The sequence below is a fragment of the Arachis stenosperma genome, chromosome 8 (assembly GCF_014773155.1).
Source record: "Arachis stenosperma cultivar V10309 chromosome 8, arast.V10309.gnm1.PFL2, whole genome shotgun sequence".
NCBI lineage: Eukaryota > Viridiplantae > Streptophyta > Magnoliopsida > Fabales > Fabaceae > Arachis > Arachis stenosperma.
The window spans coordinates 48,992,609-49,016,966 of record NC_080384.1 but is presented as its reverse complement, the minus strand read 5'-3'; the positions used below and the strand labels follow the sequence as shown (position 1 = coordinate 49,016,966).

Genomic DNA, 24,358 nt, shown 5'->3' with positions numbered 1-24,358 from the left:
ATGTGAAGGTCGGTGCTTAGCTAGGCTTAATCTATTGGATTAGGCCTTTTAGTTAGACCTGAGCCCTTAAACGTTGGGCCAGGGTATGAACAGAACCTATTTATCCTTCTCCCAAATATATATATATATATAAATAGTTTTCTGACTTAGTTCCTTTGAGAAAAAAATAAATGAAAAACGCATGTTCTTTAAAGTTTAACCTCTCTCATCCCATTCCCTGGAAAAGGAAACAGCAAGGACCCTTTACCTTTGCACTTGTCGAAGTTTGAGTGGATGTTGGGGGTCACCCACTCCCCCACTCTTGTTGTTATGATGAGAGGTCAAACCCAAAGCCAATGAAGGTTGTGACTTGGTGAGGATAGACGAAAGACAAAAGAGGGCAACACTCCAAAAAAAGAGAAAAAGACTCTTAAGGCTAGGGGATTAAGGCATGTGGATCAGTAGGGGACACATCCAACCCAACTCTTTCTTCATCAAAACTCCATCCATCCAATTTATTATTATATCATTTTCACTCAAATTTTTTAAAATCATATTCACCCAATTTTACGTATGATAAACTACTTTATAATACCCTCTTATAAAATGATAGGTTAGTTCTTAACTTTTCCTAAAAATAATTTTATACAAAAAAGTATTTAAAATTTTACAAGACTAAAAAATCAATTATCTTTTTAGTATTTAAAAAAGGATTTAACATTCATATATAATCAATATCAAATATTTAATATCTAATTATGTATTATTATATAAGTAAAAAAATTATTATTTTAAAAATTATCTAAATATATAAATTTAATTAAATAATAAATAAATAAATAATACAGTACAACTTTTGCTTTTTATGTTAATACATTAAGATTAAATTTTTATAAAAAAAACTAAAACAAAAAAAAACAAAAAATAATCCCCACTTCTTTTAGTATTAGACCAAATTAATGTCCTAACAAAATTAAAATTTTACTTAAAATAAATTAAATATATAAAAAATAAATTTTTAAGAAATTTAAATTGTAAAATTAATAAATTTTATAAAATTAATTGATTTATTTAAAATTATAATATAAAAAAAATTTAAAAGATAAATCAAAATTTTAGCTACTATTTTCCTGGCGATTTGACTCAAGTTGAAAGTTGATAGGGCTGATTACGAGGAGAACAGAAGCTCATCTCTTCTTTATCATCTAAAAATAAAAAGTACAAAAAAAAAAAACTAACTCATTTTCAATTATTTTAAAAAAGAATTTACTCTTTCCCCTATTTTTGTCATTTAATAGAAGATAGATGTGATGGTACAACAACACACACTTGTGCACAAAGAGTGACGCACAGGGTTTGTGTGTTGAGGCATTTTGTTTTTGTTTCTCTTGATGAAACAAAGGAAGGTGTTTGTGTTTGTGTTTGTTTCTCTCCAATAACAAGCATAAGATGAGAAGACCAAGCCCCAGGCAGTTTGATTGTGTGAGAAGAGGTTGGCACAGTGAAAGACACCAACCTCTTAGAGGAACTCTCATTCAAGAAATTTTCAGGTTCACCCTTTTTTCTCCTCTTTCTCTTTCTTCTTTTATGCCTTCTATAATGCATAGATTTTATTTTATTATTTAAATTAGGGTGGTTGATGAGATACATGGCTCTGCCACTAAGAACAACAAAGAGTACCAAGAAAAGCTCCCTATTGTTGTTCTCAAAGCTGAAGAGATTTTGTACTCTAAAGCCAACTCTCAGGTAAATAAATTAAAACCCTCTTCTTCCTTTTCCCATTTTTTTAAGTTATTTTTTTGGGATAAAGATGGCAGCAATTTGTGAATCCTGTTTTAAGGGAAGTCATCTCTTTGTCATTCTCACTTATTTATTATATTATACTAATATTTATTTTTTTATTTAATGTTTGCCATTGTTTTAGCATGAATACATGGACTTCAGAACAGTTTTGGCTAGAACTAATGAAGCCATTGACACAATAATCCGACGTGATGAGATTACAGAAACTGGAAATGGAAAGTATTTGCATCCTTGCATTGAAGGTATATGTTATTATTATTATTATTTAGCTGTGAGAGTCGTTAAATAATTTGACAGATTTGTCAACAGCTTTTTGATATTAACTTCACATGAAGTTAATTGCCCTGTATGGATGATTTTACGTTGTGTTATTTTGGTTATGGTTCAGCTGCTTTAAATTTGGGATGCTCCCTAACTAGAACTCCAAGGAGTCAAAGAAACAAGCCAAGGTGTTATCTTAGTCATAGCAAAGAACAAGCACCCAATGTTATTCATCACACACCACAAAACTTTAATACAAGGGATAATGCAACAAAACCATATCATGTGTCTAAGAATGCTGGTCCAATAAACACAACAGCAACTAGTAGCAGCAATAAGAAACAGTGTTTGTCGCCGCAGCCGCCAAGGTTGTCTTCAGTTTATCCCCTTTACTACCATGGAAACAACAACATTCGTTTGGAAGAGTCCCAACATGGTTCCAAAGCCTCGCATAAATCAAATGCTAAGGATTTCGGACCTCCAGTTACGGGTGTTGCTCAGAAACTTGTGGCTAATGGCAATCCTGTTCAAACCACGCCGTGCGCAAACAAGTGTGATCTTTCATTGAGGTTAGGCTTAGGCCCCATCAATAGTACTAGCTTTTAGTTTTGAAAATTAGTTGAAGGTTAAGGAAATGAGAAATTGGAGTTTCAGTTGGATGAATCTATGGATGTAGTTTGAGAAATTGAGGCTTCTAGACTGATGTTTTCCTGTTATATGCTTACTTTGTATGTCCATATTATTAGGAATATAATGTTACAGTAGTAATGAGTTATGTAAATAGCAACTTCAATCTGAATTTTAGTGGAGGATGAATTGGCAAGTCTTTTTTTTTTTTTTTCTCTCTTTCTATATTTTCTGTTTATCCAAAATACAAAGACAGCAAAAGCGCGAGTTAAGTCCAAATTTGGTCTCTGGGATATCAATTGTATTACTTTAGTCTCTCAAATTCGAAAAATAGGACTAATTTGATGCATTTTTCAGAATACAACGGACTATTGGGATCTCAGGACCAAATTGGTACAAATAACCAATTTTAGGGACTACTTTTGGACTTAACTCGCAAAAGCAAACCTTTTGTGTTTACTATCCCAGTTCTTGTTTTGTATCCTTAAACAACTACAGAACAGGTTTTAATGCCTAATAGCAGAGGAAGTTGATGAAATGGTGCTATAATGGAAGTCAATCTGCAATTGCCTGTGAAGAAATGGATTTGAAACATTCCCTTTCTTCTCTTCCTTCTCTAGTTGCCTAACTGGTATAGCAGCAAGAAACCTCTTGATGAACCCTTTACAACACTCTTTTCCGTGGCAAACCACCTCGAATCTTCTGCCACTACGATTGCTGCTGCTGCTGCTGCCGACAATGTTTCTACTTGAAGCACCATACATAACACTAGATTCATCAAACTTCAATATGAATGCTTGTTGGCACCCTTCGTACAACCTTTCCCCCAATGAATCAATGACATAGTAAGCATCCTTTTCTACCTTTAGAACAAAGAAATGGTCATTCCAACTCACTATGTATATTCTTGGCTTGTTATGATTTTCATCCACCTTGGTTCTTATCTCATCCCAAATTTGGTCAAAGGACATAGCACCTTTCAAGCATTGGAACTTCTCTGGGGAGAAAAACCCTGTATATGATTCTTGTGGTACAACAATTATGGGTCTCAAATTGGCCTCTAGGACTGTCTCAAGGTCAAAATGCTTGTCAGGGAATAGATTCAAGTAGTAATCACTCCTGCATAGTTTTCTCCATTCAGAGGAACCTATGTTAACACAAATACAAGTAAGATTATGAGCACTCAATACCATATATACAATATGTAAATAAGACAATTCTATAAATTTAACAAGTTTAGATCTTGTCTGCAAAATGTGTTAGGGTAATTATACTGAATGATTAAGAAACACAAATAAATTGGGAGACAGTAGAGACAGATACTATACATAGCGTTTTTGTCTTGTTTCAAATGTCTTAACATGTTAATAAATAGGCAAAAGTAAAGTATAGTAGATATAAAGTTGACCTTGTGTGATGAGGTGGTCAAATTGGGACATTGTTGGCATGTTGTGGTTGGAGTGGAGCCAGTGTGCTATGAGGGCAACTAACACTGTGCAAGCACTGTCGCCAGAAGCTTGTTCACTCATTTGGTCAAAGGAAGCCAAGAACACGTTTGTTTTCAGCTTTAATTTCCCATCCCTGCTTGAAATCTCTTTGCTTTTCCATCTGCTTGAACTGCAATTCTTGTCTTCATAGCGTGAATGTGAAGAAACTTCATGTGATTTCTGCAGAGTTCAACATCCACATTAAATTTTTAGGTAACACAAAACTCTGTAGTTCTTAGATTTTTGTCTATATTATATTCTATAGTCATGAAAAACGTTGTTTGATGCGTGTATAGTAGTGTTCAATAAATACTTCTTAATTCTTGCTATAGAGTTTTTTGTGAAAAAAAATTTTAAAAAAAAATCTTAAATGATTTTCTCACAATTATCTCAAAAGACTAAAAATAATATTCTTTCCGGCCATTAATCTTTATTTTTGTGAGACTGGTTAGTCCATCTATCGATATTTTTCTCTCGATATTAATGGAATAAGTTTACGTGACATGTTAAACTATTGATTTATCTGTTAAGAATCAACTAGAATTGACAAATTCTTTTTTGTTAGGAATCTCATTATCTTTTGGAATAATTGTCAGGTCATTTGTTTTCTGTTTATTACATTTTTTAAATATATTGATTAAATTTACTATATAAAACTGAGAAATATAAGTGATTTTTAATTTTTTTTTTACTTGTAAAAATTAAATGGAGAATATATTAGTGACTAACGTATTACATAAACATGTTCTGAAAAGAGATCATTAACAGAGGTACTAATCAGTCTCACAGAGTTAAATATCAAAAATAAAAAAAAATATTTTTTTTTAAAAGAGCCTTATGATTTTTTAAAAAAAATTATCAGAAATCGGAATGGGTATTAAAAATAAAAAGTGCATATAAGTGAGGTATAATTTTATTATGTAATTGAGTATGAGTAAAGACCAGTTAAATTTTATGCTTATGTAAAATGTTTTACCAGCATCTCGTGTTAATGTAAGATTTGAAAAAAAAATATACCTAAATGGTATAATGTGAACAGAGAGAACTCATCTATTATTTTATGACTCTCCTTCGTTTAATATTAATTTTAATATAAATATAATTTAAATAAATTCACACTCCTTAAATAAAAGAAAGTTACAACCTCTCTTTGTATTTCTACATTCTTACTCTATATTAAAATCTATCACCTTATTAAATAACATCTCTCCTCTAGAAAAGTAACATTCGTTGCTCAATGTAATTGCATTCTGTAACAGGGAATGAAGCCTATGAAGGGGACCGCTCTAAAAAGAATAAGGAGGACAAAAGTAAACTACTAATTTAATTTAAAAGAATGATAGTGTTGATAATTTAGTGTTTAGAAAATAAAAAATAATTTAGCGACGGTTTTAAAATCGCCGAAAAACACGCGTCTAATTGAAATCGTGTCACTCTCATTTGGTGGCGGTTTTCTAAAAAATTGCCGCAAAATATTGATTTAGCGGCGGTTATACCTGCGGTTTTTAAAAACTGCCGCCAAACACAATCCCGGCGCCTATATCCATGGCGGTCTGATTAACCACTGGCATTTGATTTTGCGACGATTTTTTTAAAAAAAAATCGTTGTCAATTCTCGCCTCCCTTGTAGTGACATAATACTTAAAATATAAATAACGTTTGATAAAATATTTAAGATATATTTTTTTCATTTAAATTTTGCCATATTTTATCACAGATCATTCTTAAATATTTCTTACCAAATAAAAAATATTGTACTTTTTATTAATCAAACACATGTTAGCTTTTTATTCATTATATCTTATATTAATATTTTAGATTTATATTTTTAGAATTTAAATTTTATAATTTAAAATTTATAGTTTAAAATTTAAAATTTAAAATTAGAATTTAAGCATTAAAATTTAAAAAATATTGCACTTTTATTTTTTACGGAACGCATTAACATTTATTATAATTTATTTTTAAATATTTTTACTCTAAATATTGCGTGTTGCACTTTATCGCACACTATTTACTTTTAAAGAGACAAAGCATATCTTATTTGTTATCTATAGAGCTTAACGCGTGTTTGGTTTAGCTTTTGTAAACTGTAGTTGAGTTTAATTTAATTATACTAAAATTAATTTTGGTTAAAATTGAGTTTATCTTGACGTGATTTATATTTGGATGCTTTAATTTAAAAGTAATTATAATTAATAAAATATTATTTAAATAACAATGCCAAAATTACTTTTACATGTGAAATTAGCAAAAGAATAAAAGTTATATTAAATTTTTAATATTATTATTTTAACAGTTTTATATTACTTATTATATAAAATATTATCTTAAATATTATATATATTATATTTAAGATGTTTAATAATTATAAATTATAATAATAAAAGATAAATAAATTTATAAATTAAACAAAAATAATAATAAGGTGCATAAAAGAAAATGAATATGAAAGATAAAAAAGTAAAAAAAGATAATTTAAAAATAAAATGAAATTAATCTTACACGTAAAAAAATGAAAAAAAGTAAAAAATGGGAGATGAGAAAAGTAAATAAGGGAAGTTGAGAAATAAAATAAAAATGACAGTATAAAAGGAAGAAGGTGAAGAAGGATAATTGAAAAAATAAATTTTACAATTAATTTTCAACCGTAAGAATTGAAAGTAAATATTACAAAATATTGCTTCAAATAAAGGGACGTTTGAAGGTAAAAATTATGTTATAAAAAAATTATCCAAACAAATTTGGTCCAGCATTCAAGATTTTTTTATCGTGTGTTAACTGTTAAACCAAACATACAAATGTTAAACCAAGCGTACACTTATTTGGATAACAATTTAATTAAACTTCTTTAAAAAAAAATTTAAATAATAAATAATTATCACTACAACAATTTTGATCTATGGCAACATATATTCGAAACAATACTTAAAAAATGTTGTCTAAAATAATAAAAAGTAACTCTTAATATTTGTTGCAAAAAAATAAGACTATTGCAACTCTTTTAAATCAACATGTTATAAATGTTATTTTTTAGTTAATTAAAAAACATAACAAAAATGTTGCTTTAATAAATTAAATAGACAACATTTATTATATTCATATATTACATTTTATAAAAGTTGCTTTAAAATTTTTAATAAACATCAACTTATAAATGTTGTCTAAAATAAATTAATATTTTTTTTTAAAATTATAAGCTTCTCTCCAGATATTTTAACAAAATATTTTTTTCACTTTAACTAAAAAGAAGAAAAACAAAACCCGTTTTGCTCCACGGGCTTCAATTCATCATCTTCTTCTCCTTTTACTAAAAGAAAGACTGAGACAAAACCCCAACCCTAACAAGCACAAAATCATCTTCATCTTCCTCTCTTCGATGATGACAATAGATGAGCTTTGATTCTCTCTGCTCGTAGTTCGAGATTCAATCTTCTCTGCTCGCAATCGAGATTCAATCCAATTTGTTCGCGTTTGATCTTCGATTGTCTCTGCTAGCAGTTCGAGCTTCCATCATTTCTGCTCGCTTGTTCATCACCGGGTACCTATGATTCTGCATATTCCTTTTTCTTTTTCATTTTGAATCCTAATTTTAATAATGTTGATGTTGCTATTATAGGGTTTTTGGTAATAATGTTGCTGTTTCGAGCTTGCCGTTCATATTTGTGTATATTTGTGTATTTTGTAACCAGATCTATAAAGTCTTTAGGTTTTGCTTGCCGTTCATCTATGATCTCTTCCAATTTGCCAGCGTTCTTCTGCTAGGGTTCATCACCGCTGATCATTGTTTTACAGGTACTCATGATTTTATCTCTGTTTTTCTTTTCTATTTTTGTGTTTTGAATCCTAATTTTTGGTTATATGAAATTTGTTGCTGTATGTGTGCATTAGTGTTGAAGCAACTCTACTGTCACTGTGTGCGTTTAATGGAATTGCATGTGTATTTTAAATCTTCTGGTTGAACTTAAACTTGTTTTTACATACATAGCTTTGTGCAGTACCATTTTATTTTGGTTTTATATTATTGTGGGAGTTCTTGTTTCTGGACCCAAGGAAATGAGGCAGGAGGTAGCGGCTGTTTGCTCATTTAATTTGGCTGAAAATCTGCACTTTGAGTCCTTTAGCTTTTAACTGGTGATTTTACTTGTATTGCTAGAAAATGTAAAATGCTTAGCTATTAGCCAGAGTTGATCTTAGTTAGCTTATTTTGAGTTAGGATTTTGTTATTTTTTGATAGTGTAAATTGATTATGTAATAAATGTTAGATCCTAGTTCCTAGCTACCACCAATGACAATGCGTTTTATTATTGATTGATTGAAACATCTGATATTATTTATTTGATAATTGCATCACATACAAGTATATATACAACACATGGAAAAGAACAAGCTAATAAGGTAAGTGTTTTCATGTGCAGAGTGATGGCTGGGACCAAAATATTGCCTACTCAATAATTGAAAGAAGCTAAGCATTGAACACGGGTTGCTTAACACGGGTTGCCTACTCAATATACGAAACTTGTTGCTGTGTGTATTAGTGTTGAGGTAACTCTACTGTCACTGTGTGGGTTTAATGGAACTGCATGTGTATTTTAAATCTTCTAGTTAAACTTAAACTTATTTTTACATACATAGTTTTGTGCTGTACCATTCTATTTTGGTTCTTTTATTATGATTTTAAATTTTAGCTTATTTTCATTCTATGTACTCTGTAGAAATTGGGAAACAGGGTAAGTAGTGCTGATATTTTAGCAAGTTCTTTATTTGTTGTAACTCCTAACCCAAAGGACTTGGCATGATATTTAGAAATGAGATTTCTAGTAATATGAATTTATTGATATTTTATATAGGGTCTGGCAAAATGGATGTGTTGTTGTGCATCAGTTATTGAACTTGTTTAAATATTCTTGTGTCTGATTCCATCATTCAGTGCCATCTATAAATTATAAAGTACCCTTGTCCCTATCTAAAATGGACGTACATCTGTTTTTCGTATTGTTTATTTATTTATTTCAATCCACTATTACTATTTAAACATTGGAAATGGGAAGAAAGTTAGTTTAGTCATTTTTTGGTTATATACAGAAATAATTATAGTAGTGATAAAGTGTAATAATACTAATAGATACAAAAATGATTATATGAATAGAAGAAAAAGAGTATTGATCCAAAATCCATAATTAAGATGAGAGGTGAGAATGAGATGAATGGGAAAGTGGGGGTGGGGCTGGGATACGGTGGACCAGAGTGCAGAAAAGCACACTTCTCATATAAAAGACTTTGACAAGTGCAATTTTAACTCAATCACAAATTGGTAAAAAATTTTCAAAGTAATTAAGATTGCATCATCAACTTTTGGGACCTTGACAAGCTACTGGATTTGGCTAGGAACATATTTTAGGCGTGAAAGCTAACAAATGTCCTTTAAGTTGTTATTGAAACTGGAGTATTGTATTATTTATTAATTTGATGGAATAATATATTAGTGCTTAAACCACTTAAAATTTTGAAACTAAAATTAATTTATATAGAGTATGATTAGATGATAAACCACTACAGCAGGTGTGTGGGACCAAGCTATTTGACAATAATCAGGAACTGCATGAGTAGGGCCCGGGGGAGTTACATCTTATACATTGCAAGATTATTATTGATTATTGGAACAATGGGGATATATATAATTAAATTTATAATAATTGGAGGAGAACACAATGTGTTATGCTAATATTAATAGTGCTTTTGTTTATATAAAACCTGCACTCTCTTGTGTATATAAAAGCTGCACTAAGTGCAGAATCAGATTGATTCTATGCAAGTTACAATTCATTTTTACTCATACTCTTTCTCATCTCCTCTGGTCTCTCTTTCTTAATCAGATTGATTCCTTCACTCATACTTGAGTATACGCAGCTGAACACTAAGTGCAAATTATTGCGGCATGACCTCGTAAGTCTATCTTATACTTATTTGTTTTTATATGTTTATGTTATTTTTTTGCACTTTTTTATGTAATAAAATACTGATTGTTTAATTAAAAAATTAAAATATAAAAGCATTTTTATTTTAAAATATATCTTTTCAAAAGTAATTATTAATATTTCTTTTAGAATAATAAAAGAATTATGATTAGTTTGTATTTGGTTAACTTTTTAGAATAATAAAAGAATTATTAATATTTCTTTTAAAATATAAAAGCATTTTTTAATATTTCTTTTTATATATTTTATATTGAGCAACCGTGTATATATAGCAAGTTTCAGATTCCATTTTGATAAAAGAAAATTGTTTTTAGCTGGTGTTTAAGACCATAATCATTTTTAGTTTAATAGTAATATCACTATGAACAATTAGGTTTTCCCAGGACTCATCCAAGAACTGGATGAGTTTACCAAGACATAGCCAAGAGTTTAGAGATGGCGTCAATAGATTCTTGGACTATGCTTACTCTTTTGGAAATCCTCAAGGAGAGGAAATTCTATGTCCTTGTGCAAAATGTTGCAACTTCCTTTGGGGTCAAAGAGAGTCTATTTATAGCCATTTAATATGCTTTGGATTTGTCAAAGGCTATACACGATGGGTTAATCATGGGGAAAGTGTAATTGGTATGGATGTCGATACTGGTGATACCGGTGAGATTTATTCATGCGATGACATTGAAGGCTTGCTAGACGAAAGGTTTAGGAATGTGGTAGATGTTGAGGGAGAAAAAGAAGGTATGAACGAAGATGCAAAGAAGTTCTATAATTTGGTTGACGAGGCTAGCAAGGAACTATATCCTGGTTGCAAGGGATTTTCTACTTTATCTTTCACCATCCGACTATACTTGTTGAAGTGTCTACATGGATGGAGCAATGCCTCGTTCACTTCCCTCCTGGAGTTGTTGAAAGAGGCTATTCCTAACTTGAATCTCCCTTCTTCTTTCAACAAAGCCAAGGCTACGGTGAGAGATTTAGGTCTTGATTATAAAAAGATTGATGCATGCCCAAATGACTGCATGCTATATTGGAAAGAGCACGAAAATGAAACATGTTGCCATGAATGTGGAACTTCTCGTTGGATTGAGCCTGCGGTAGTTGAAGGTGACATATCTTCAAAGAAAGCTCACAACATTCCTGCAAAGACATTACGGCACTTTCCCCTAATTCCCAGGCTTCAAAGGCTATTCATGTGCTCAAAGACCGCTAAGAATATGAGTTGGCATCAGGAAGAGCGTAAAAAGGATGGAAAGCTAAGGCATCCTGCCGATGGTCAATCATGGAAAGATTTTGATAACCGACATTCAGAATTCGCCAAGGAACCTCGTAACTTGAGACTTGGTTTGGCGAGCGATGGATTCAATCCGTTTCGAACCATGAGTATATCTCATAGCACATGGCCGGTTATTTTAATGACTTATAACTTGCCACCATGGATGTGCATGAAACAAGAATACTTCATGCTTTCTCTGTTGATCCCGGGACCAAAATTGCCAGGAAATGATATTGACGTGTACCTGCAACCATTGATTGAGGAATTGAAGGAGTTGTGGGAACTTGGGGTAGAAACATACGATGCCGCAAGAAATAAAACTTTTCAAATGCATGCAGCTCTCTTATGGACAATTAGTGATTTCTCTGCATATGCAATGTTATCCGGGTGGAGTACAAAGGGGAAACTAGCTTGCCCTTCTTGTAACTATGGGACTTGTTCTAGTTATCTTACACATAGTCGGAAGATGTGTTATATGGGTCATCGTGTTTTTTTGCCCGAGGAACATCCATGGAGAACTAATAAAAGGTCATTTAATGGAAAAGAAGAACATCGAAAAGCTCCACCGTTGCTAGAGGGCATGGAAGTTTTAAGTCACTTAGATTCTATGGAGAATTCCTTTGGGAAGACAAAAAAAAAGGTGAATGAAGGCCCGTGGAGAAAAAGGTCAATCTTTTTTGATTTACCTTACTGGAAGTATAACACATCAAGACACAATCTTGATGTAATGCATATAGAAAAGAATATAGTTGACAGTATTCTTGGAACTCTCTTGGATATATCTGGAAAGACAAAAGACCACCTAAATGCTCGATATGACTTGAAAGAAATAGGCATTCGTAAGAATCTTCATCCAAAAGAAATAAGAGGTCATAGAAAAGTGAAGTTTGCAAAAGCATGTTTCTCCATGACTAAAGCTGAGAAATCAATTTTTTGTGATGTCTTGAAGAAAGCAAAGCTACCTGATGGTGCTGCCTCAAATATTTCTCGATGCGTGAACCTTGCAGAAAGAAAAGTATCAGGTTACAAGACTCATGATGCCCATTTTATGCTGCATTATTTGCTGCAAATTCCCATCAAAAGTATACTTCCAGATTCGGTCGCAATCCCTTTAATTCGGCTTGGCTCTTTTTTTCGTCAGTTATGTCAAAAGGTTATCACATTAGAAGAGATAAATCAATTGGAAGCAGAGATTGTGATAACACTATGCCAATTGGAGAGGATTTTTCCTCCTTCATTTTTTGACATAATGATGCATTTGCCTATTCATTTGGCTAATGAAGTGAGACTAGGCGGCCCAGTTCAATTTCGGTGGATGTATCCTCCCGAAAGATACATGTGTACTTTAAAGTCATATGTTCGAAATAGAAGTCGTCCTGAAGGATCTATTGCGGAGGCCTACTTGGTTGATGAGTGTTTAACTTTTTGCTCACGTTATTTACATGATGGTGTTCAAACAAAATTGAATAGAATACCCCGGAATAATGATGCTAATGACTTTGAAGCGGAAATTCCACATTCATTTCCAATTTTGTTTCCTAAGAAAGGCTGTCCATTGGGAGCAAAGAAGGGTGAGATTTTTTCTCTTGACGACAAGTCTCGAAACCAAGCCCATAGCTATATATTATTGAACTGTGGAAAAATTGAAGACTATGTTAGGTAAATCCTACTTACCAAACATATTATTGAACTGTCCATTTCTTTTAATTTTTTTAATTATGAATCATGGAATTATCTCTAGGTTTTACTTACGAAAATTCTAATTTTGGATTTAGAGAGCATGAGGCTGATCAACAAGGAACAAGTTGGGTGAAAGCTAAGAACCATAGTATGAACTTTCCCTCATGGTTTAAAGCACGTGCCATGCGTCAGAATGTTCCAGATTGGATTAAGGAGCTTTCTAGAGGGCCCAACAAGATTGCAAAAAGATATTCGGGGTATTTTATCAATGGGTATAGATTTCATACTAGGCAACGTGAGGCAAGACGCAAGACGCAAAATAGTGGTGTAACTTTAGTTGCGTTGACTACGAGCTTTGCAAGTGCAAAGGATCCAAATCCAATTCGTGCAAAAATTTCCTACTATGGCAGAATAAATGATATAATTGAGTTAGACTACTTTGGCAATTTTAAGGTTGTAGTGTTTAGATGTGACTGGTATGAGACTCAAGAGGATGGCTATGGCTCTTCGTATGTTCAATTCAACAAAAAATGCTATCAAGAAGAGCCTTTTGTGTTGGCATGTCAAGTACACCAATGCTTCTATGTGCAAGATCCATTTGATCAAAATAAACATTATGTTATGAAGTCAATTCCAAGGGATTTATTTAGCATAGGTGACGAAGCTGATGTTGATCCCCAAGCTATATATGAAAAAGAGCCATCTGACCAGTCAATGGGTCCTTCTATACCCAATGATAATGGTGAAATTGATTTGATTAGGGGTGACTTGCACGAAGTTGTTATAGATGCTTCAAAAGGAGTTCTTCTTTCACAAGAATACAACACAGAATCAGAAGATAATTCCGAAGACGACATTGAATGATTTATACTTTTTTCCTTTATTACACTAAATAGTAGGGAAGTAGAATGAAATATGTATATACTTTAACTTTTTAATTGCATTAAACAGTAGGGAAGTGGAATGAAAGATGTATCACTTTTTTATATATGTGTCTTATGACATGCCTTCTTGTTTATTACTATTAAATAGTAGTCTTCAATTACATCCTCAGCAAACAGCTCCTTCAGTTCCACAATGTTATCTCCTTCAGCTCCTTTTTGTTTATTACTATTAAATAGTAGTCTTCAATTATATCCTCAGCAAACAACTCCATTCAGTTTCTTAATGATTTATTAAAGGCTGAATTTGGTGTTAGGAAAGAACTTTATTTACATTGCCAAATTCTAATGTCTAATGTCATCTTTTATTTTGTTTTATTTCAGAAATACAATGGAAACAAGAACTACTCCAAAGCGGAAAAGATTGGTAAAACAGTATCAAAGCAACAAGCAATTCATGCAGAAAAATACAGCAGAAATTCATAAGAAGCAACATTTTATCTCTCCAATGATGGCTGGTGGTCATGGACAAAAGAGAGTGACTCCTATGCCTTCTAAGCAAAGCATTCAAAAAGAAGTCCCAATTTCTAAAAGAATGAAAAGTATGCTGAACCAGAAAATTGGAGCTAGTGAAGAAGAACCAGAAAATCTTAAAAAGCGTCCAACCATGGGTATGGATAAATTTTTGGAGACACATGGGGTTCATTTGGAAAGAGAAGATGACGATTTTGAACCAAGTGCTGAAAACGAAAGATCTATTCAAGAAAAGCAACAAAATCTTAGGAAGACAAATACAAAATCAAGTTGTCAAGCCATGACACTTGATACATTTTTGGAGACAAATGGGATTCATGTGGAAGGAGAGGAGGAACATAGTGGAGCAAATGCTAATGAAGTTGGAGATGATGATGATGATGATTTCTCGGATGATGAGGACTATGTTGGTGAATATGAAGATGAAGTTCTTCATGGTGATGACAATCACCTTATGGAAACTAACAATGTTAAAGGTGCTGTACTTTATACATAATTATCATTTTACTTATTCATTAGCATGTATAGCTATATAATTCATTTAAATGGTTAAATTGCACATATTTATAGATACTCCAAAGACTAGAAGGACACGAGGAAAAACAAGGTGTGCTAAAATCCATGCAAGAAGTTGGGAAGAAAGAGAAGAGGTGACTTTTTATGAAGGACAAGCAGTGGGACCAACTCCAAGAAGAGTGAAGGATTTAACTTACTTTATTGGAACAATGGGAAGGAATAGCGATTTCATAACATTGATGTACACTAGTTGGAAAGCTGTGCCCCTCAAAGTCAAAAAGCGCATATGGAAATATATTAATGTAAGTGTTTTATTTCTCATCTATTTTTTATGATCTGAAAATTTTCAATTTTGTATGGCTTAGCTGTAGTTTTGTGAAAATATATAGCTGCTGTTTTACACTGCAGTTTTGTCTTTGTTTTTAGTGTTCTTGAATTGTCATTTACAATTTTTGTTTTGTACTTTTTCGTAGTCAAAGTTCATTCTTCCAAAAGAGGGGAAAGGGTGGGTGATGACTGGTGTTCGAGAAGCTTGGAAAGGTTACAAAACAAGAATCAAGGGAAAGCATTTTGAGAGATATAACAACATTGAAGATATGCTGAAAAATCGCCCTTTAGATATTCCAGAAGTTCAATTTCAAAAGTTAATTGCATATTGGAGTATTCCTTCTGTTAAGGTGAGTTGTAGAATAAATAATTCTGTTTTTTTGTCTTTTTTTATGCTTTTGGTTTATTACATATAACTCCCTTTAATTTTTTTGGGTATAGGCTCTATCTCGTTTAAATTCTGAAAATCGTAAAAAGCAACAACATCAACATCGAATGGGACCTATAAGTTTTGCAAGAGTGCGTAATGAAATGGTAATAATTTTGATTTTTATAAGTTTTTTCTTGTTGTATAATGACCATCTTAAAACTAGATAAATATTATTTTTGGCCATTTTTAATACTCTTTTTCCTTACTTGTAGCGTGAAATGAATGAGAACAAAGAAGACCCATCACAAGTTGATGTGTTTGTTGCAACTCGAACTGGACGAAAAGGAAAAGAGCTTGATTCAGGAACACAAGCTGTTATTGTAAGTCATAATAAGTTGAAGTAGAACTGCCTTAATTTACAAATTGATCTAAAACAAAATTGCCTTAATTTACAGTATTATTTTAAGTCAGATTGTCCTGTATAAAACTTAAAAAGTATTGTTATAGTATGTAATATGTATATATCTTGATTTTAGAGCCTTCAAAGTCAATTTCCCCTGGAGGAGGATTCTTCTTGAAAGCTAATATAATTTATAAATAACTAATTAAGTAGATTTAAAACATACATGATCATGTTTTGTGGGGTCCATAATTAAAATATACATGTGAATTGCTTATGCTTTAATTTATTTAGATATAGCAGGCGAGAAGTCAAAGATACAAATGTGTAGGCATTAATTTAAGACATCTTGCTTTTTTAGGTTTGAAATTAATCAAATCATCCTTTAATTTCTGTCATCTATTTATATTTAATGGGTAGCTGATATGGACATGACTGGTAAACAGAGCTCTCAGCCATCAACTTGAATAAAATGTGTGTTTCTAAAATACATATTATTAAGTGAATACAATTTTTGTGAAAAGGACATAAAATCTAAGTTTTAACTTTTAATATGTTCATTATATCATTATTAAAAGTATTAAAAGTTCTCCAATGAAGTTCTCATCTCATAAACTTTCATTAATGCTGCATCCCTACTCTTATTTGCTTCCATTAACTCCCTCTTGAGTGTCTCAATTGAAACTATTCACATGTCCTTAAGAACTTGAGAAACTTTCTCAGATTCAGTTCTGTTTGGGGAACTCATAATCACATTCTTGCTATGCTTCTTCTTGAACCGAGGAAATAGCCATGACATAACACCTTTACTTTTAGGCTGTTTTGGAAAGAAGCATGAGAATCAGTGAGTGGAACAAGCTAAAATTGTTATGTGTTTTTTAATAGGAAAAACTTAAGAGCCACCAAGAAGCTGGAGACACTTCCGAGAAAGCATTTACTGCAGTATTTGGCAAAGAACAACCAGGAAGAGTTCGATGTTATGGGAGGACAATCACAAAAACATCTCTGCAGAAAGAACGGGAGATTGCTAAAATTAAGCAACAACATGCAGAGACTATAAGTTCAATGAAAACTGAACTTCATGAGACAAAAGATAGAGTCCAAAGTTTGGAGGATCTTGTGAAGCTTCTCTTGCAACAGAGTTCTCTTGGCACAAATATTGATGAAGCACTATCTTTATTACGAGCCAAGGAATCAACACATGATATAAATAGTAAGCAATGTTCGAATGGCAACGATCGTCCTTCCTCATCAACTCGTGATCCAAAGTGATGACCAGGTATAACAAAAAAATTTGCAGTAATTTTTGTGATTTATCATTTATTGGGAATGGACTATCAACATTTTTGGCCTTTGCTTTCTCTGTCTTCTGCCATCTTACTTCATGGTGGCTTCTGCAATACACTCTTGCTATTTTTAATCAATCATCTTTTTTCTTTTTCCTTTTAATTACTTATTTTTGTAGCGTTGTGCTATTGTGAGGAAGAAAATTTTTTCCTCATTGCTGAAATAATGTGGCTATGTTGGAGAGTGATGCATGTTGTCACTGCAACAGACTCTAGTAACTGCTGTTTCATTCGCAGGAATGACAGAAATTGTCAAGGGAGTTGTTTCATTTCTTTATCTTTTCATTTTCCCCCTTCAAATTTATGTTTCAGTCATTTTTATCTTTTCATTGCATTTCTCTTTCTCAGTTTACTCAGGTACTTCATCAAACACATACCATGCATCATTTTCCATTATTGCACCTTTTATGTTTCAATTTTTTTTTAAATGCAACTTTAACTAAACCCCAATTCATTTAAATGCAGCAGTTATTGGACTCAGTGGAGGCAAGAGGATTTTGAGTTTATCATACCACACACTATCAGATTGTTCCAACAAAGTCAAGCATAGATATAAAATATGCAAATAGATTGACATTATTTTGATAAATATTAATTACTATTTTGTTATGACAATTATTGTTAGACAAGAATTTTATTATTTTGTTGAGATTTATTGATGAACATGTATTAGAAATACTAATTGAACTTTTTAATATCTATTTTAATTAGAATTTTATTTTTAGTTATTTTGTCTCTTTTATAATTATTTTTTATTGTGTACAAATTTATTTATTAATTAAAATAATTACACATGTATGAACAAAAAATTTTATTGTAAATTTTATTTTTTTATATTTTTATTACAAAAATAATTTTTATTTTTATCAAAAAGGCAACCCTTTTATTAGTTGCATATTTTGAATATTAGACAACACTTGTATAGGTTGTATATCCAAAAGAAAAGGCAATATTTTAAAGGGTTGCATATTCAAAACTAATAGGCAACACTTCAAAGGATTGCAAATTCTAACTTATAAGCAACACATAAAAGAGTTGCATTTTATTGCAAATAGACAACACTTCAAAGGATTGCAAATTCCAACTTATAAGCAACACATAAAAGAGTTGCATTTTATTGCAAATAGGCAACACTTTTTAGTAGTGACCAAAATATGAGAGAAGAGACAACACTGCAAAAGTGTTGTCTCAAACACACCTTTGAAGTGTTGTTGTTTTTCAACCAAAGGCAACACTTACCAAGTGTTGCTCTCAAAAGCGTTGCTTTTGAAACAAAAAAGTGTTGCCTTGATCTAAGGCAACGGCTGCATATGCAACGCCGACAAAAAACGTTGCCTTAGGTCCAAAAGTGTTGCCATTGATCAAAAGCAACTTTTTGTCAGCCTTTAGGCAACACTTTTTAAATGTTGCCTCAATCTGAAAATGTTGTAGTGTATATTAAAAATGGTTTATAAATAAATTATTTTATATTTAATTTTTTAATCCTAAAAATATTTATTTTAAACGAAAAGTGATAAAAAATTTAAGTCAAACTCCAAAGTGATTCTTAAGATTCACAAATTGTATTGATTTAGTCATTGACTTACCAATTGTACCATTTACGTCTCCAAGATTATAAAAAAAGTATTTAGTTGGTTTCTCACCTCATTTTTAGGACTAATTAGATGCATTTTTTACAATTTTAGGGACGCAAATAGTGTAATTAGTAAGTCAGAGATTAAATTAACGTATTTTGTGAATTTCAGAGACCATGTTGAAATTTAATTCTAAAAATTTTTTACTATAAAAAAATTAATTTTTTAACTTTTTCATAAATACTTAAATAACTTTTTAAAAATTACAATTTAATTTTAAAAATTATATTAAATATTAGTGTTATAATTTTTCAAAAATTAAAAATTAAAAAAATATATTTACGGGCGTATTTAAATTGGCCCTTAATTTTATGTCATAATCCTTATGAAATAAATTGACTATTTACCAAATGGTGACTATTTAGATAGAGATTTGTATATAAAAATATAATGAAAACTTATTTGATAATTTAATATAGTTAAATTACATACCGTGAGAGCACTTGAACGAGTCGTGAGTTGAAATTGTTGTTTGGTTGTGATTGTATTGGATCCAAATTCAGTGAAGCTTCTAGTCCGTGACAACTGCAACCGGCTCCTATTCGCTGTTCCATCCAAACGCGTCCTTGGCGCCGATGACCCCATAAACCTCTCACTGTCGCAACACCCATTTTTACTACTACTTTTACCGAGTCTTGACCCCGAGTTATGATCATTCTCAATTATAATACTACTATTATTACTACCACTACTCCCACTGCTTGATGTGGACTCGGACGAGTCATCTGAGTCAAACACGGGAGATCCATCTGACTCGTATGGACTCGTTTGTTCCGTTCCAATCCCTGTGTGATGTAGTTTTCCGTTTTTGCCCCTGTTGGTCAAGCTTGTTAGATACTTCACTCTTTCTATGATGGCGTGTCTCTTTGGCTCAACCGAGTTTTTAATTGGTCTTGCCGAGTCATCCTCAGAATTCTTCATCTTCATTAGCTTCATTGACACCTACCAAAAGTCATGCATTAATTAGTATAAAATATTAGAAAATTTTTAAATGTATCCATATATTAGTATTTCAGTAATTTTTAATTATTTATTATAATTATAAAAAATATATATAATATATATAATTAAAATTAATAATTAAAATTTATTAAAATATTAATATATTAGTATATTTAATTTTTTTTAAATATACCTTTTTTTCACCTTATCCTTAAGTACTAATTTGTCAAGCATAAGAATTTGGACAAAAATACAAAAAGATAGAAATATAAAGGTTATAAAAATTTAATTTATTTTCTTTTTTTATAACAAAAATATTAAAAAATATATAATTATAAAAATTTGATAAAAATAATAAAAAAATAAAAAATAAATTATATTTTTTGTTAGTATTTACATATTTTTTCTGTCAAAAAAAATATAAAATATATTAATTCTAAATATAATATTTCTATTCATATTTTATCTGACAAATATAATTTTATATTTTTATATTTTTATCTCGATATCTTGTATATATAAACGAACACAATCTTATATACAAAATTGAATTCGAACTCCAACACTTACTTAAATTTTAAACGGACAAATACTAATCCAAATTAGTTAGTATAAAATATACCTAATTCAACGAAATAACTTTTTAACGAAAGATTACTAAATATATATACATGGCTCTTGAAAATCATTAAAGTTTGATAACTTTCTTAACGAAGTTTTTATTTTTTCAAATTTTATTGGATCAAAACATATATATAAACATCAGCTTGTCTTTTTACTCCCTCAATTCATCCATCACCATCAATATATATGTGAAAGTTAAAATTTTATTGTCCACAGTGAAACGGCAAGAAATAATACTAAATTGAGAATCAATATTAAAAAATTATTTTGCTTACTACGTTTTTGATGGGATCAAAAGTCATAATTATTGCTCATCGTCGTCGTGAAATTTAAGTTCATGCCAATAGATTTGCACCTTCCTTTGTTGACACGCGCGTTTATTACAAGGAAAAGATATAATTTACCAAACATGGATTACCAAATATAAATCATATAATATGTGTAAAAAAAATTAGTTCATAAATTAGTTATTTGTATGTATTATAAAATATAAAATGTACATTAAAAAATGTGGAACAACACATTGATATATGCAAATATATAGTAATAAATTTTGTCCCTGATATTTTGTATACATATATAATATTTTTGAAAAATAAAAAGGAATCCTAATAAAACTAGTTAAAGATAATATAAATACAAAAAATTTAATAGAAAATGTAAAATTTTAGATTTATTATGCATTAAGTTCATTAAATATATAAAACTTTCCATTTTTATTAAGCTCATTAACTAATATGTGTTCTAAAAAATATATATATTAAATTTATTATTAATAAAAAATTTTAAATTTTATATATTTTTTATAAAAAAAATTCAATCGTTATTAATATGTATCTTAGAAGACATATTTGCTAAATAATAATAATAATAATAATAATAATAATAATAATAATAATAATAATAATAATACAAGTTTTTCTAGAATCAGGGTCAAATAAACTTTATTTGGAAGAATATTTGGAGAGAAATGATGTACTAGCGATGAACGCTATGCAATTAATGACTTGATGCAACAACATAGGACATAAACTCATTTGTTTTTACGAGGTTGTACTAATTTATTTTCTTGGAGGACTTGAGGTTGTAACCTTGTGTAAGGAGGGACAAAATTATTACTTGATTTTTAAGACAATCTTTATTTATAAAAATTGATTTTTTGTGACAACTTTAAAAACATTAATCTTTTAAATTTATTTTATATTTAGTTAGAGAATGTTTTAAACAAATTTTAAAATTATCTTTCTCAAAAAATTGAAACAAATTTGCTTGGCTTTCATTTTTGTAGGTGTGCTTATTTAATTGGATTGCCCAATAAAAGCAATTAAGGATATATATATATATATATATATATATATATATATATATATATATATATATATAATTGATTATATAATGTGTCTTATTATAATAGTATTACAAAAGAAAAATATTTGACAAAAAACATTAAATATTAATTTTTTATATATTTTTTTAATATATTAAATATATAAAAAATTAAAAAATTATTATTATACTCTTAACAAGTTCGATATATTTTCACTAAATACATATATAATTAATCTGCCGTAACAATGTTAATTACTAATTATGAAGTGCGAACATTTTTTTTCTTGTTGTACCTGCGTCGGATACATTTTGGATACCATACTCATAATTAATACTCGACCAATATGCATAATTTTTATGTTTTATTCTGTCTTAACAAAAATATAAAATTTTTTTCGGATATGTTTAGACACATCTAAATATCATTACGTATTAATATTTTTATTTTTATTTTTAGTATGTATTCTTGAAATGAATTTAAAAATAATATATATTATTAATTATTAAAATAAAAATTATTTTAAATATTTTATACAATTAAAAAATATAAAAAAATTAATTTATATTTTAAGATTAATGATACTAAAATATCATTACAATTTATTTATAAAAAATTAAAAATATTTTATATTTAAAATATATATTGTGTATCTTATAAGAATTTTAAATTTACCCATATCCATTTCGGTGTCAGAATATCATATATTATTATATAAATTAGAAAAATAAATAATTCATAGAACTAGAAAGTAAAAAATGAGGAAAATGAACATAGAACGTACCGAAAGGGAGGCTTCGATGGATAACCCATTGACCCTCAATTTGATTGGAAGCTTTCTTTGAAGATTCCGATTATGAGAAGAAGAATTGGACTCCGTCTTCTTCATCATCTCCTCCTCCACGGCAACGATCGTCGAAGCTTTTCCGACCACCGTCATTTCGCCGTCGGATTCTCCCACTACACCCTCTCCCTGCATTTCATAATTAAATATCAATTAAGATAATCATATAATTAACACACACATCTTAAATTATAATTAAATTTCAGACCAATTGTACGACATAGATATACTAATCGTGACTAGGATTGGAGTTGTTACATATAAGACATGAAAATCAAATGCGATGTCTAAGGCATGTGAAGAGCCACTTTGTTTGAGGAGAAGATGGAAATTGGAGAGGTCACGTGCGTCCCACGTGAAAGAAGTTGCTTTGGTGGAGCTGAGGAATCTTGTAGCGGGAGTGGTGTGAGTGCATCGTGATTTTGGATTCCGATGAAACGGAATCATGAGAAGTGATGAGAGAGGTTGTTTAGAAGAAGAAGAAGAAGGAGGAGGAGGGTTTGGTTTCTTCTTCGTAGAAGACGATGTTGATGTCTCTGAAACAATCTGAATGGCAACCTTGTCATTTGCGGCGGTTAGAACCCTGCCTCCGAACAGTCCTGTGTCAAGCTTCAATTGATTCAGTTTCACTGCGTAGTTCTTCTTCTTCTCGCTGTTCGTGTGGTTCTTACCCAACAACTTCATCTTCTTTTTTTTTTTTTTTTAATTAATCACTCTTGTTCGGCTTATGTTGGATCAGATGAAGAAACAATGACCCATGGGTGTTTAGTAGAGAGAGAGAGAACAGAGGAATAGACAAAACATTCCAATGAGTGTTAATTTGGCCACTGATAGCTACTTTCCATAATAGTTATGTTTAATAAAAAAACAAAATAGTTTTTTTTTTTCTTTTTCCTATTTTTTAAAAGTTGGGGTCAGAGAGAATGAGTCTCAGTTTCAGTCTCACACACACACTTCTCCAAATTTCCGTGTGAGGGGACTTCTTCGGTCTACACGTTTTGTGTTTCATACATTATTTTGCCTCCATTTATTTCTTTATTTATACATGTATTTAATCTAATGGCATTTATTTAAAGTCATTTTCTAAAAACATATACTTCCTATTTTATTCTAAACGCTTTAGTACTTGCCATTTAAAAATTGTGAACACATCTCTTTTCACCAAACCTAACGGCAGTGGCGGAATTTGAATAAAACTTTTGGAAAGGCTAAAAATTTTAACAAAAAACTTATACAATAATATTTATATTAAAATAAAATTTATAAATATAATTATTTTTAAAATTTGTTATTAATATATAAGACTGCATATAGTTAAAGTTAACCAAAAAATTAAATTTGATTTTTATTAACAAAAAATTTAGTTTAGGTTAATAAACCAAACAAATATTAAATAATAAAATTAACTATTAATTGATTATAAAATTAATAAATTGATTTTAAAAATAAAAATTAATTTTTAGGAATAACTGATTTTTGTATGAAAAAAATTAGTTTTTCACATAACCATTTTTTAATCTAAAAACTA

At 30.2% G+C, this 24,358-nt stretch overlaps 2 protein-coding genes across 2 annotated transcripts; one reads left to right on the top strand and one right to left on the bottom strand.

Annotated features, from left to right (window-relative positions):
- Positions 1-1,297: 1,297 nt before the first annotated feature.
- Positions 1,298-2,861, top strand: LOC130944166 (uncharacterized). The gene is made up of 4 exons (XM_057872352.1): positions 1,298-1,529; positions 1,611-1,725; positions 1,904-2,024; positions 2,171-2,861. The coding sequence occupies exons 1-4, from the start codon at positions 1,429-1,431 to the stop codon at positions 2,647-2,649; spliced, it is 816 nt and encodes a 271-aa protein (XP_057728335.1). The 5' UTR covers positions 1,298-1,428; the 3' UTR covers positions 2,650-2,861.
- Positions 2,846-23,677, bottom strand: LOC130944165 (uncharacterized). The gene is made up of 5 exons (XM_057872351.1): positions 23,089-23,677; positions 22,771-22,959; positions 19,526-20,035; positions 4,079-4,337; positions 2,846-3,817 (listed from the first exon to the last, which is right to left on the bottom strand). The coding sequence occupies exons 1-5, from the start codon at positions 23,512-23,514 to the stop codon at positions 3,177-3,179; spliced, it is 2,025 nt and encodes a 674-aa protein (XP_057728334.1). The 5' UTR covers positions 23,515-23,677; the 3' UTR covers positions 2,846-3,176.
- Between the last annotated feature and the right edge of the window lie 681 nt (positions 23,678-24,358).

Excerpts from the sequence above, each read along its gene's own strand:
- LOC130944166 (XM_057872352.1), top strand. The coding sequence starts at position 1,429 with ATGAGAAGACCAAGCCCCAGGCAGTTTGATTGTGTGAGAAGAGGTTGG. Across the intron at positions 1,530-1,610 it reads CTCATTCAAGAAATTTTCAG|GGTGGTTGATGAGATACATG; the intron begins GTTCACCCTTTT and ends TATTTAAATTAG. Across the intron at positions 2,025-2,170 it reads TTTGCATCCTTGCATTGAAG|CTGCTTTAAATTTGGGATGC; the intron begins GTATATGTTATT and ends GTTATGGTTCAG.
- LOC130944165 (XM_057872351.1), bottom strand. The coding sequence starts at position 23,514 with ATGAAGTTGTTGGGTAAGAACCACACGAACAGCGAGAAGAAGAAGAAC. Across the intron at positions 20,036-22,770 it reads CCATCGAAGCCTCCCTTTCG|GTGTCAATGAAGCTAATGAA; the intron begins GTACGTTCTATG and ends GACTTTTGGTAG. Across the intron at positions 3,818-4,078 it reads TGACCACCTCATCACACAAG|GTTCCTCTGAATGGAGAAAA; the intron begins GTCAACTTTATA and ends GTGTTAACATAG.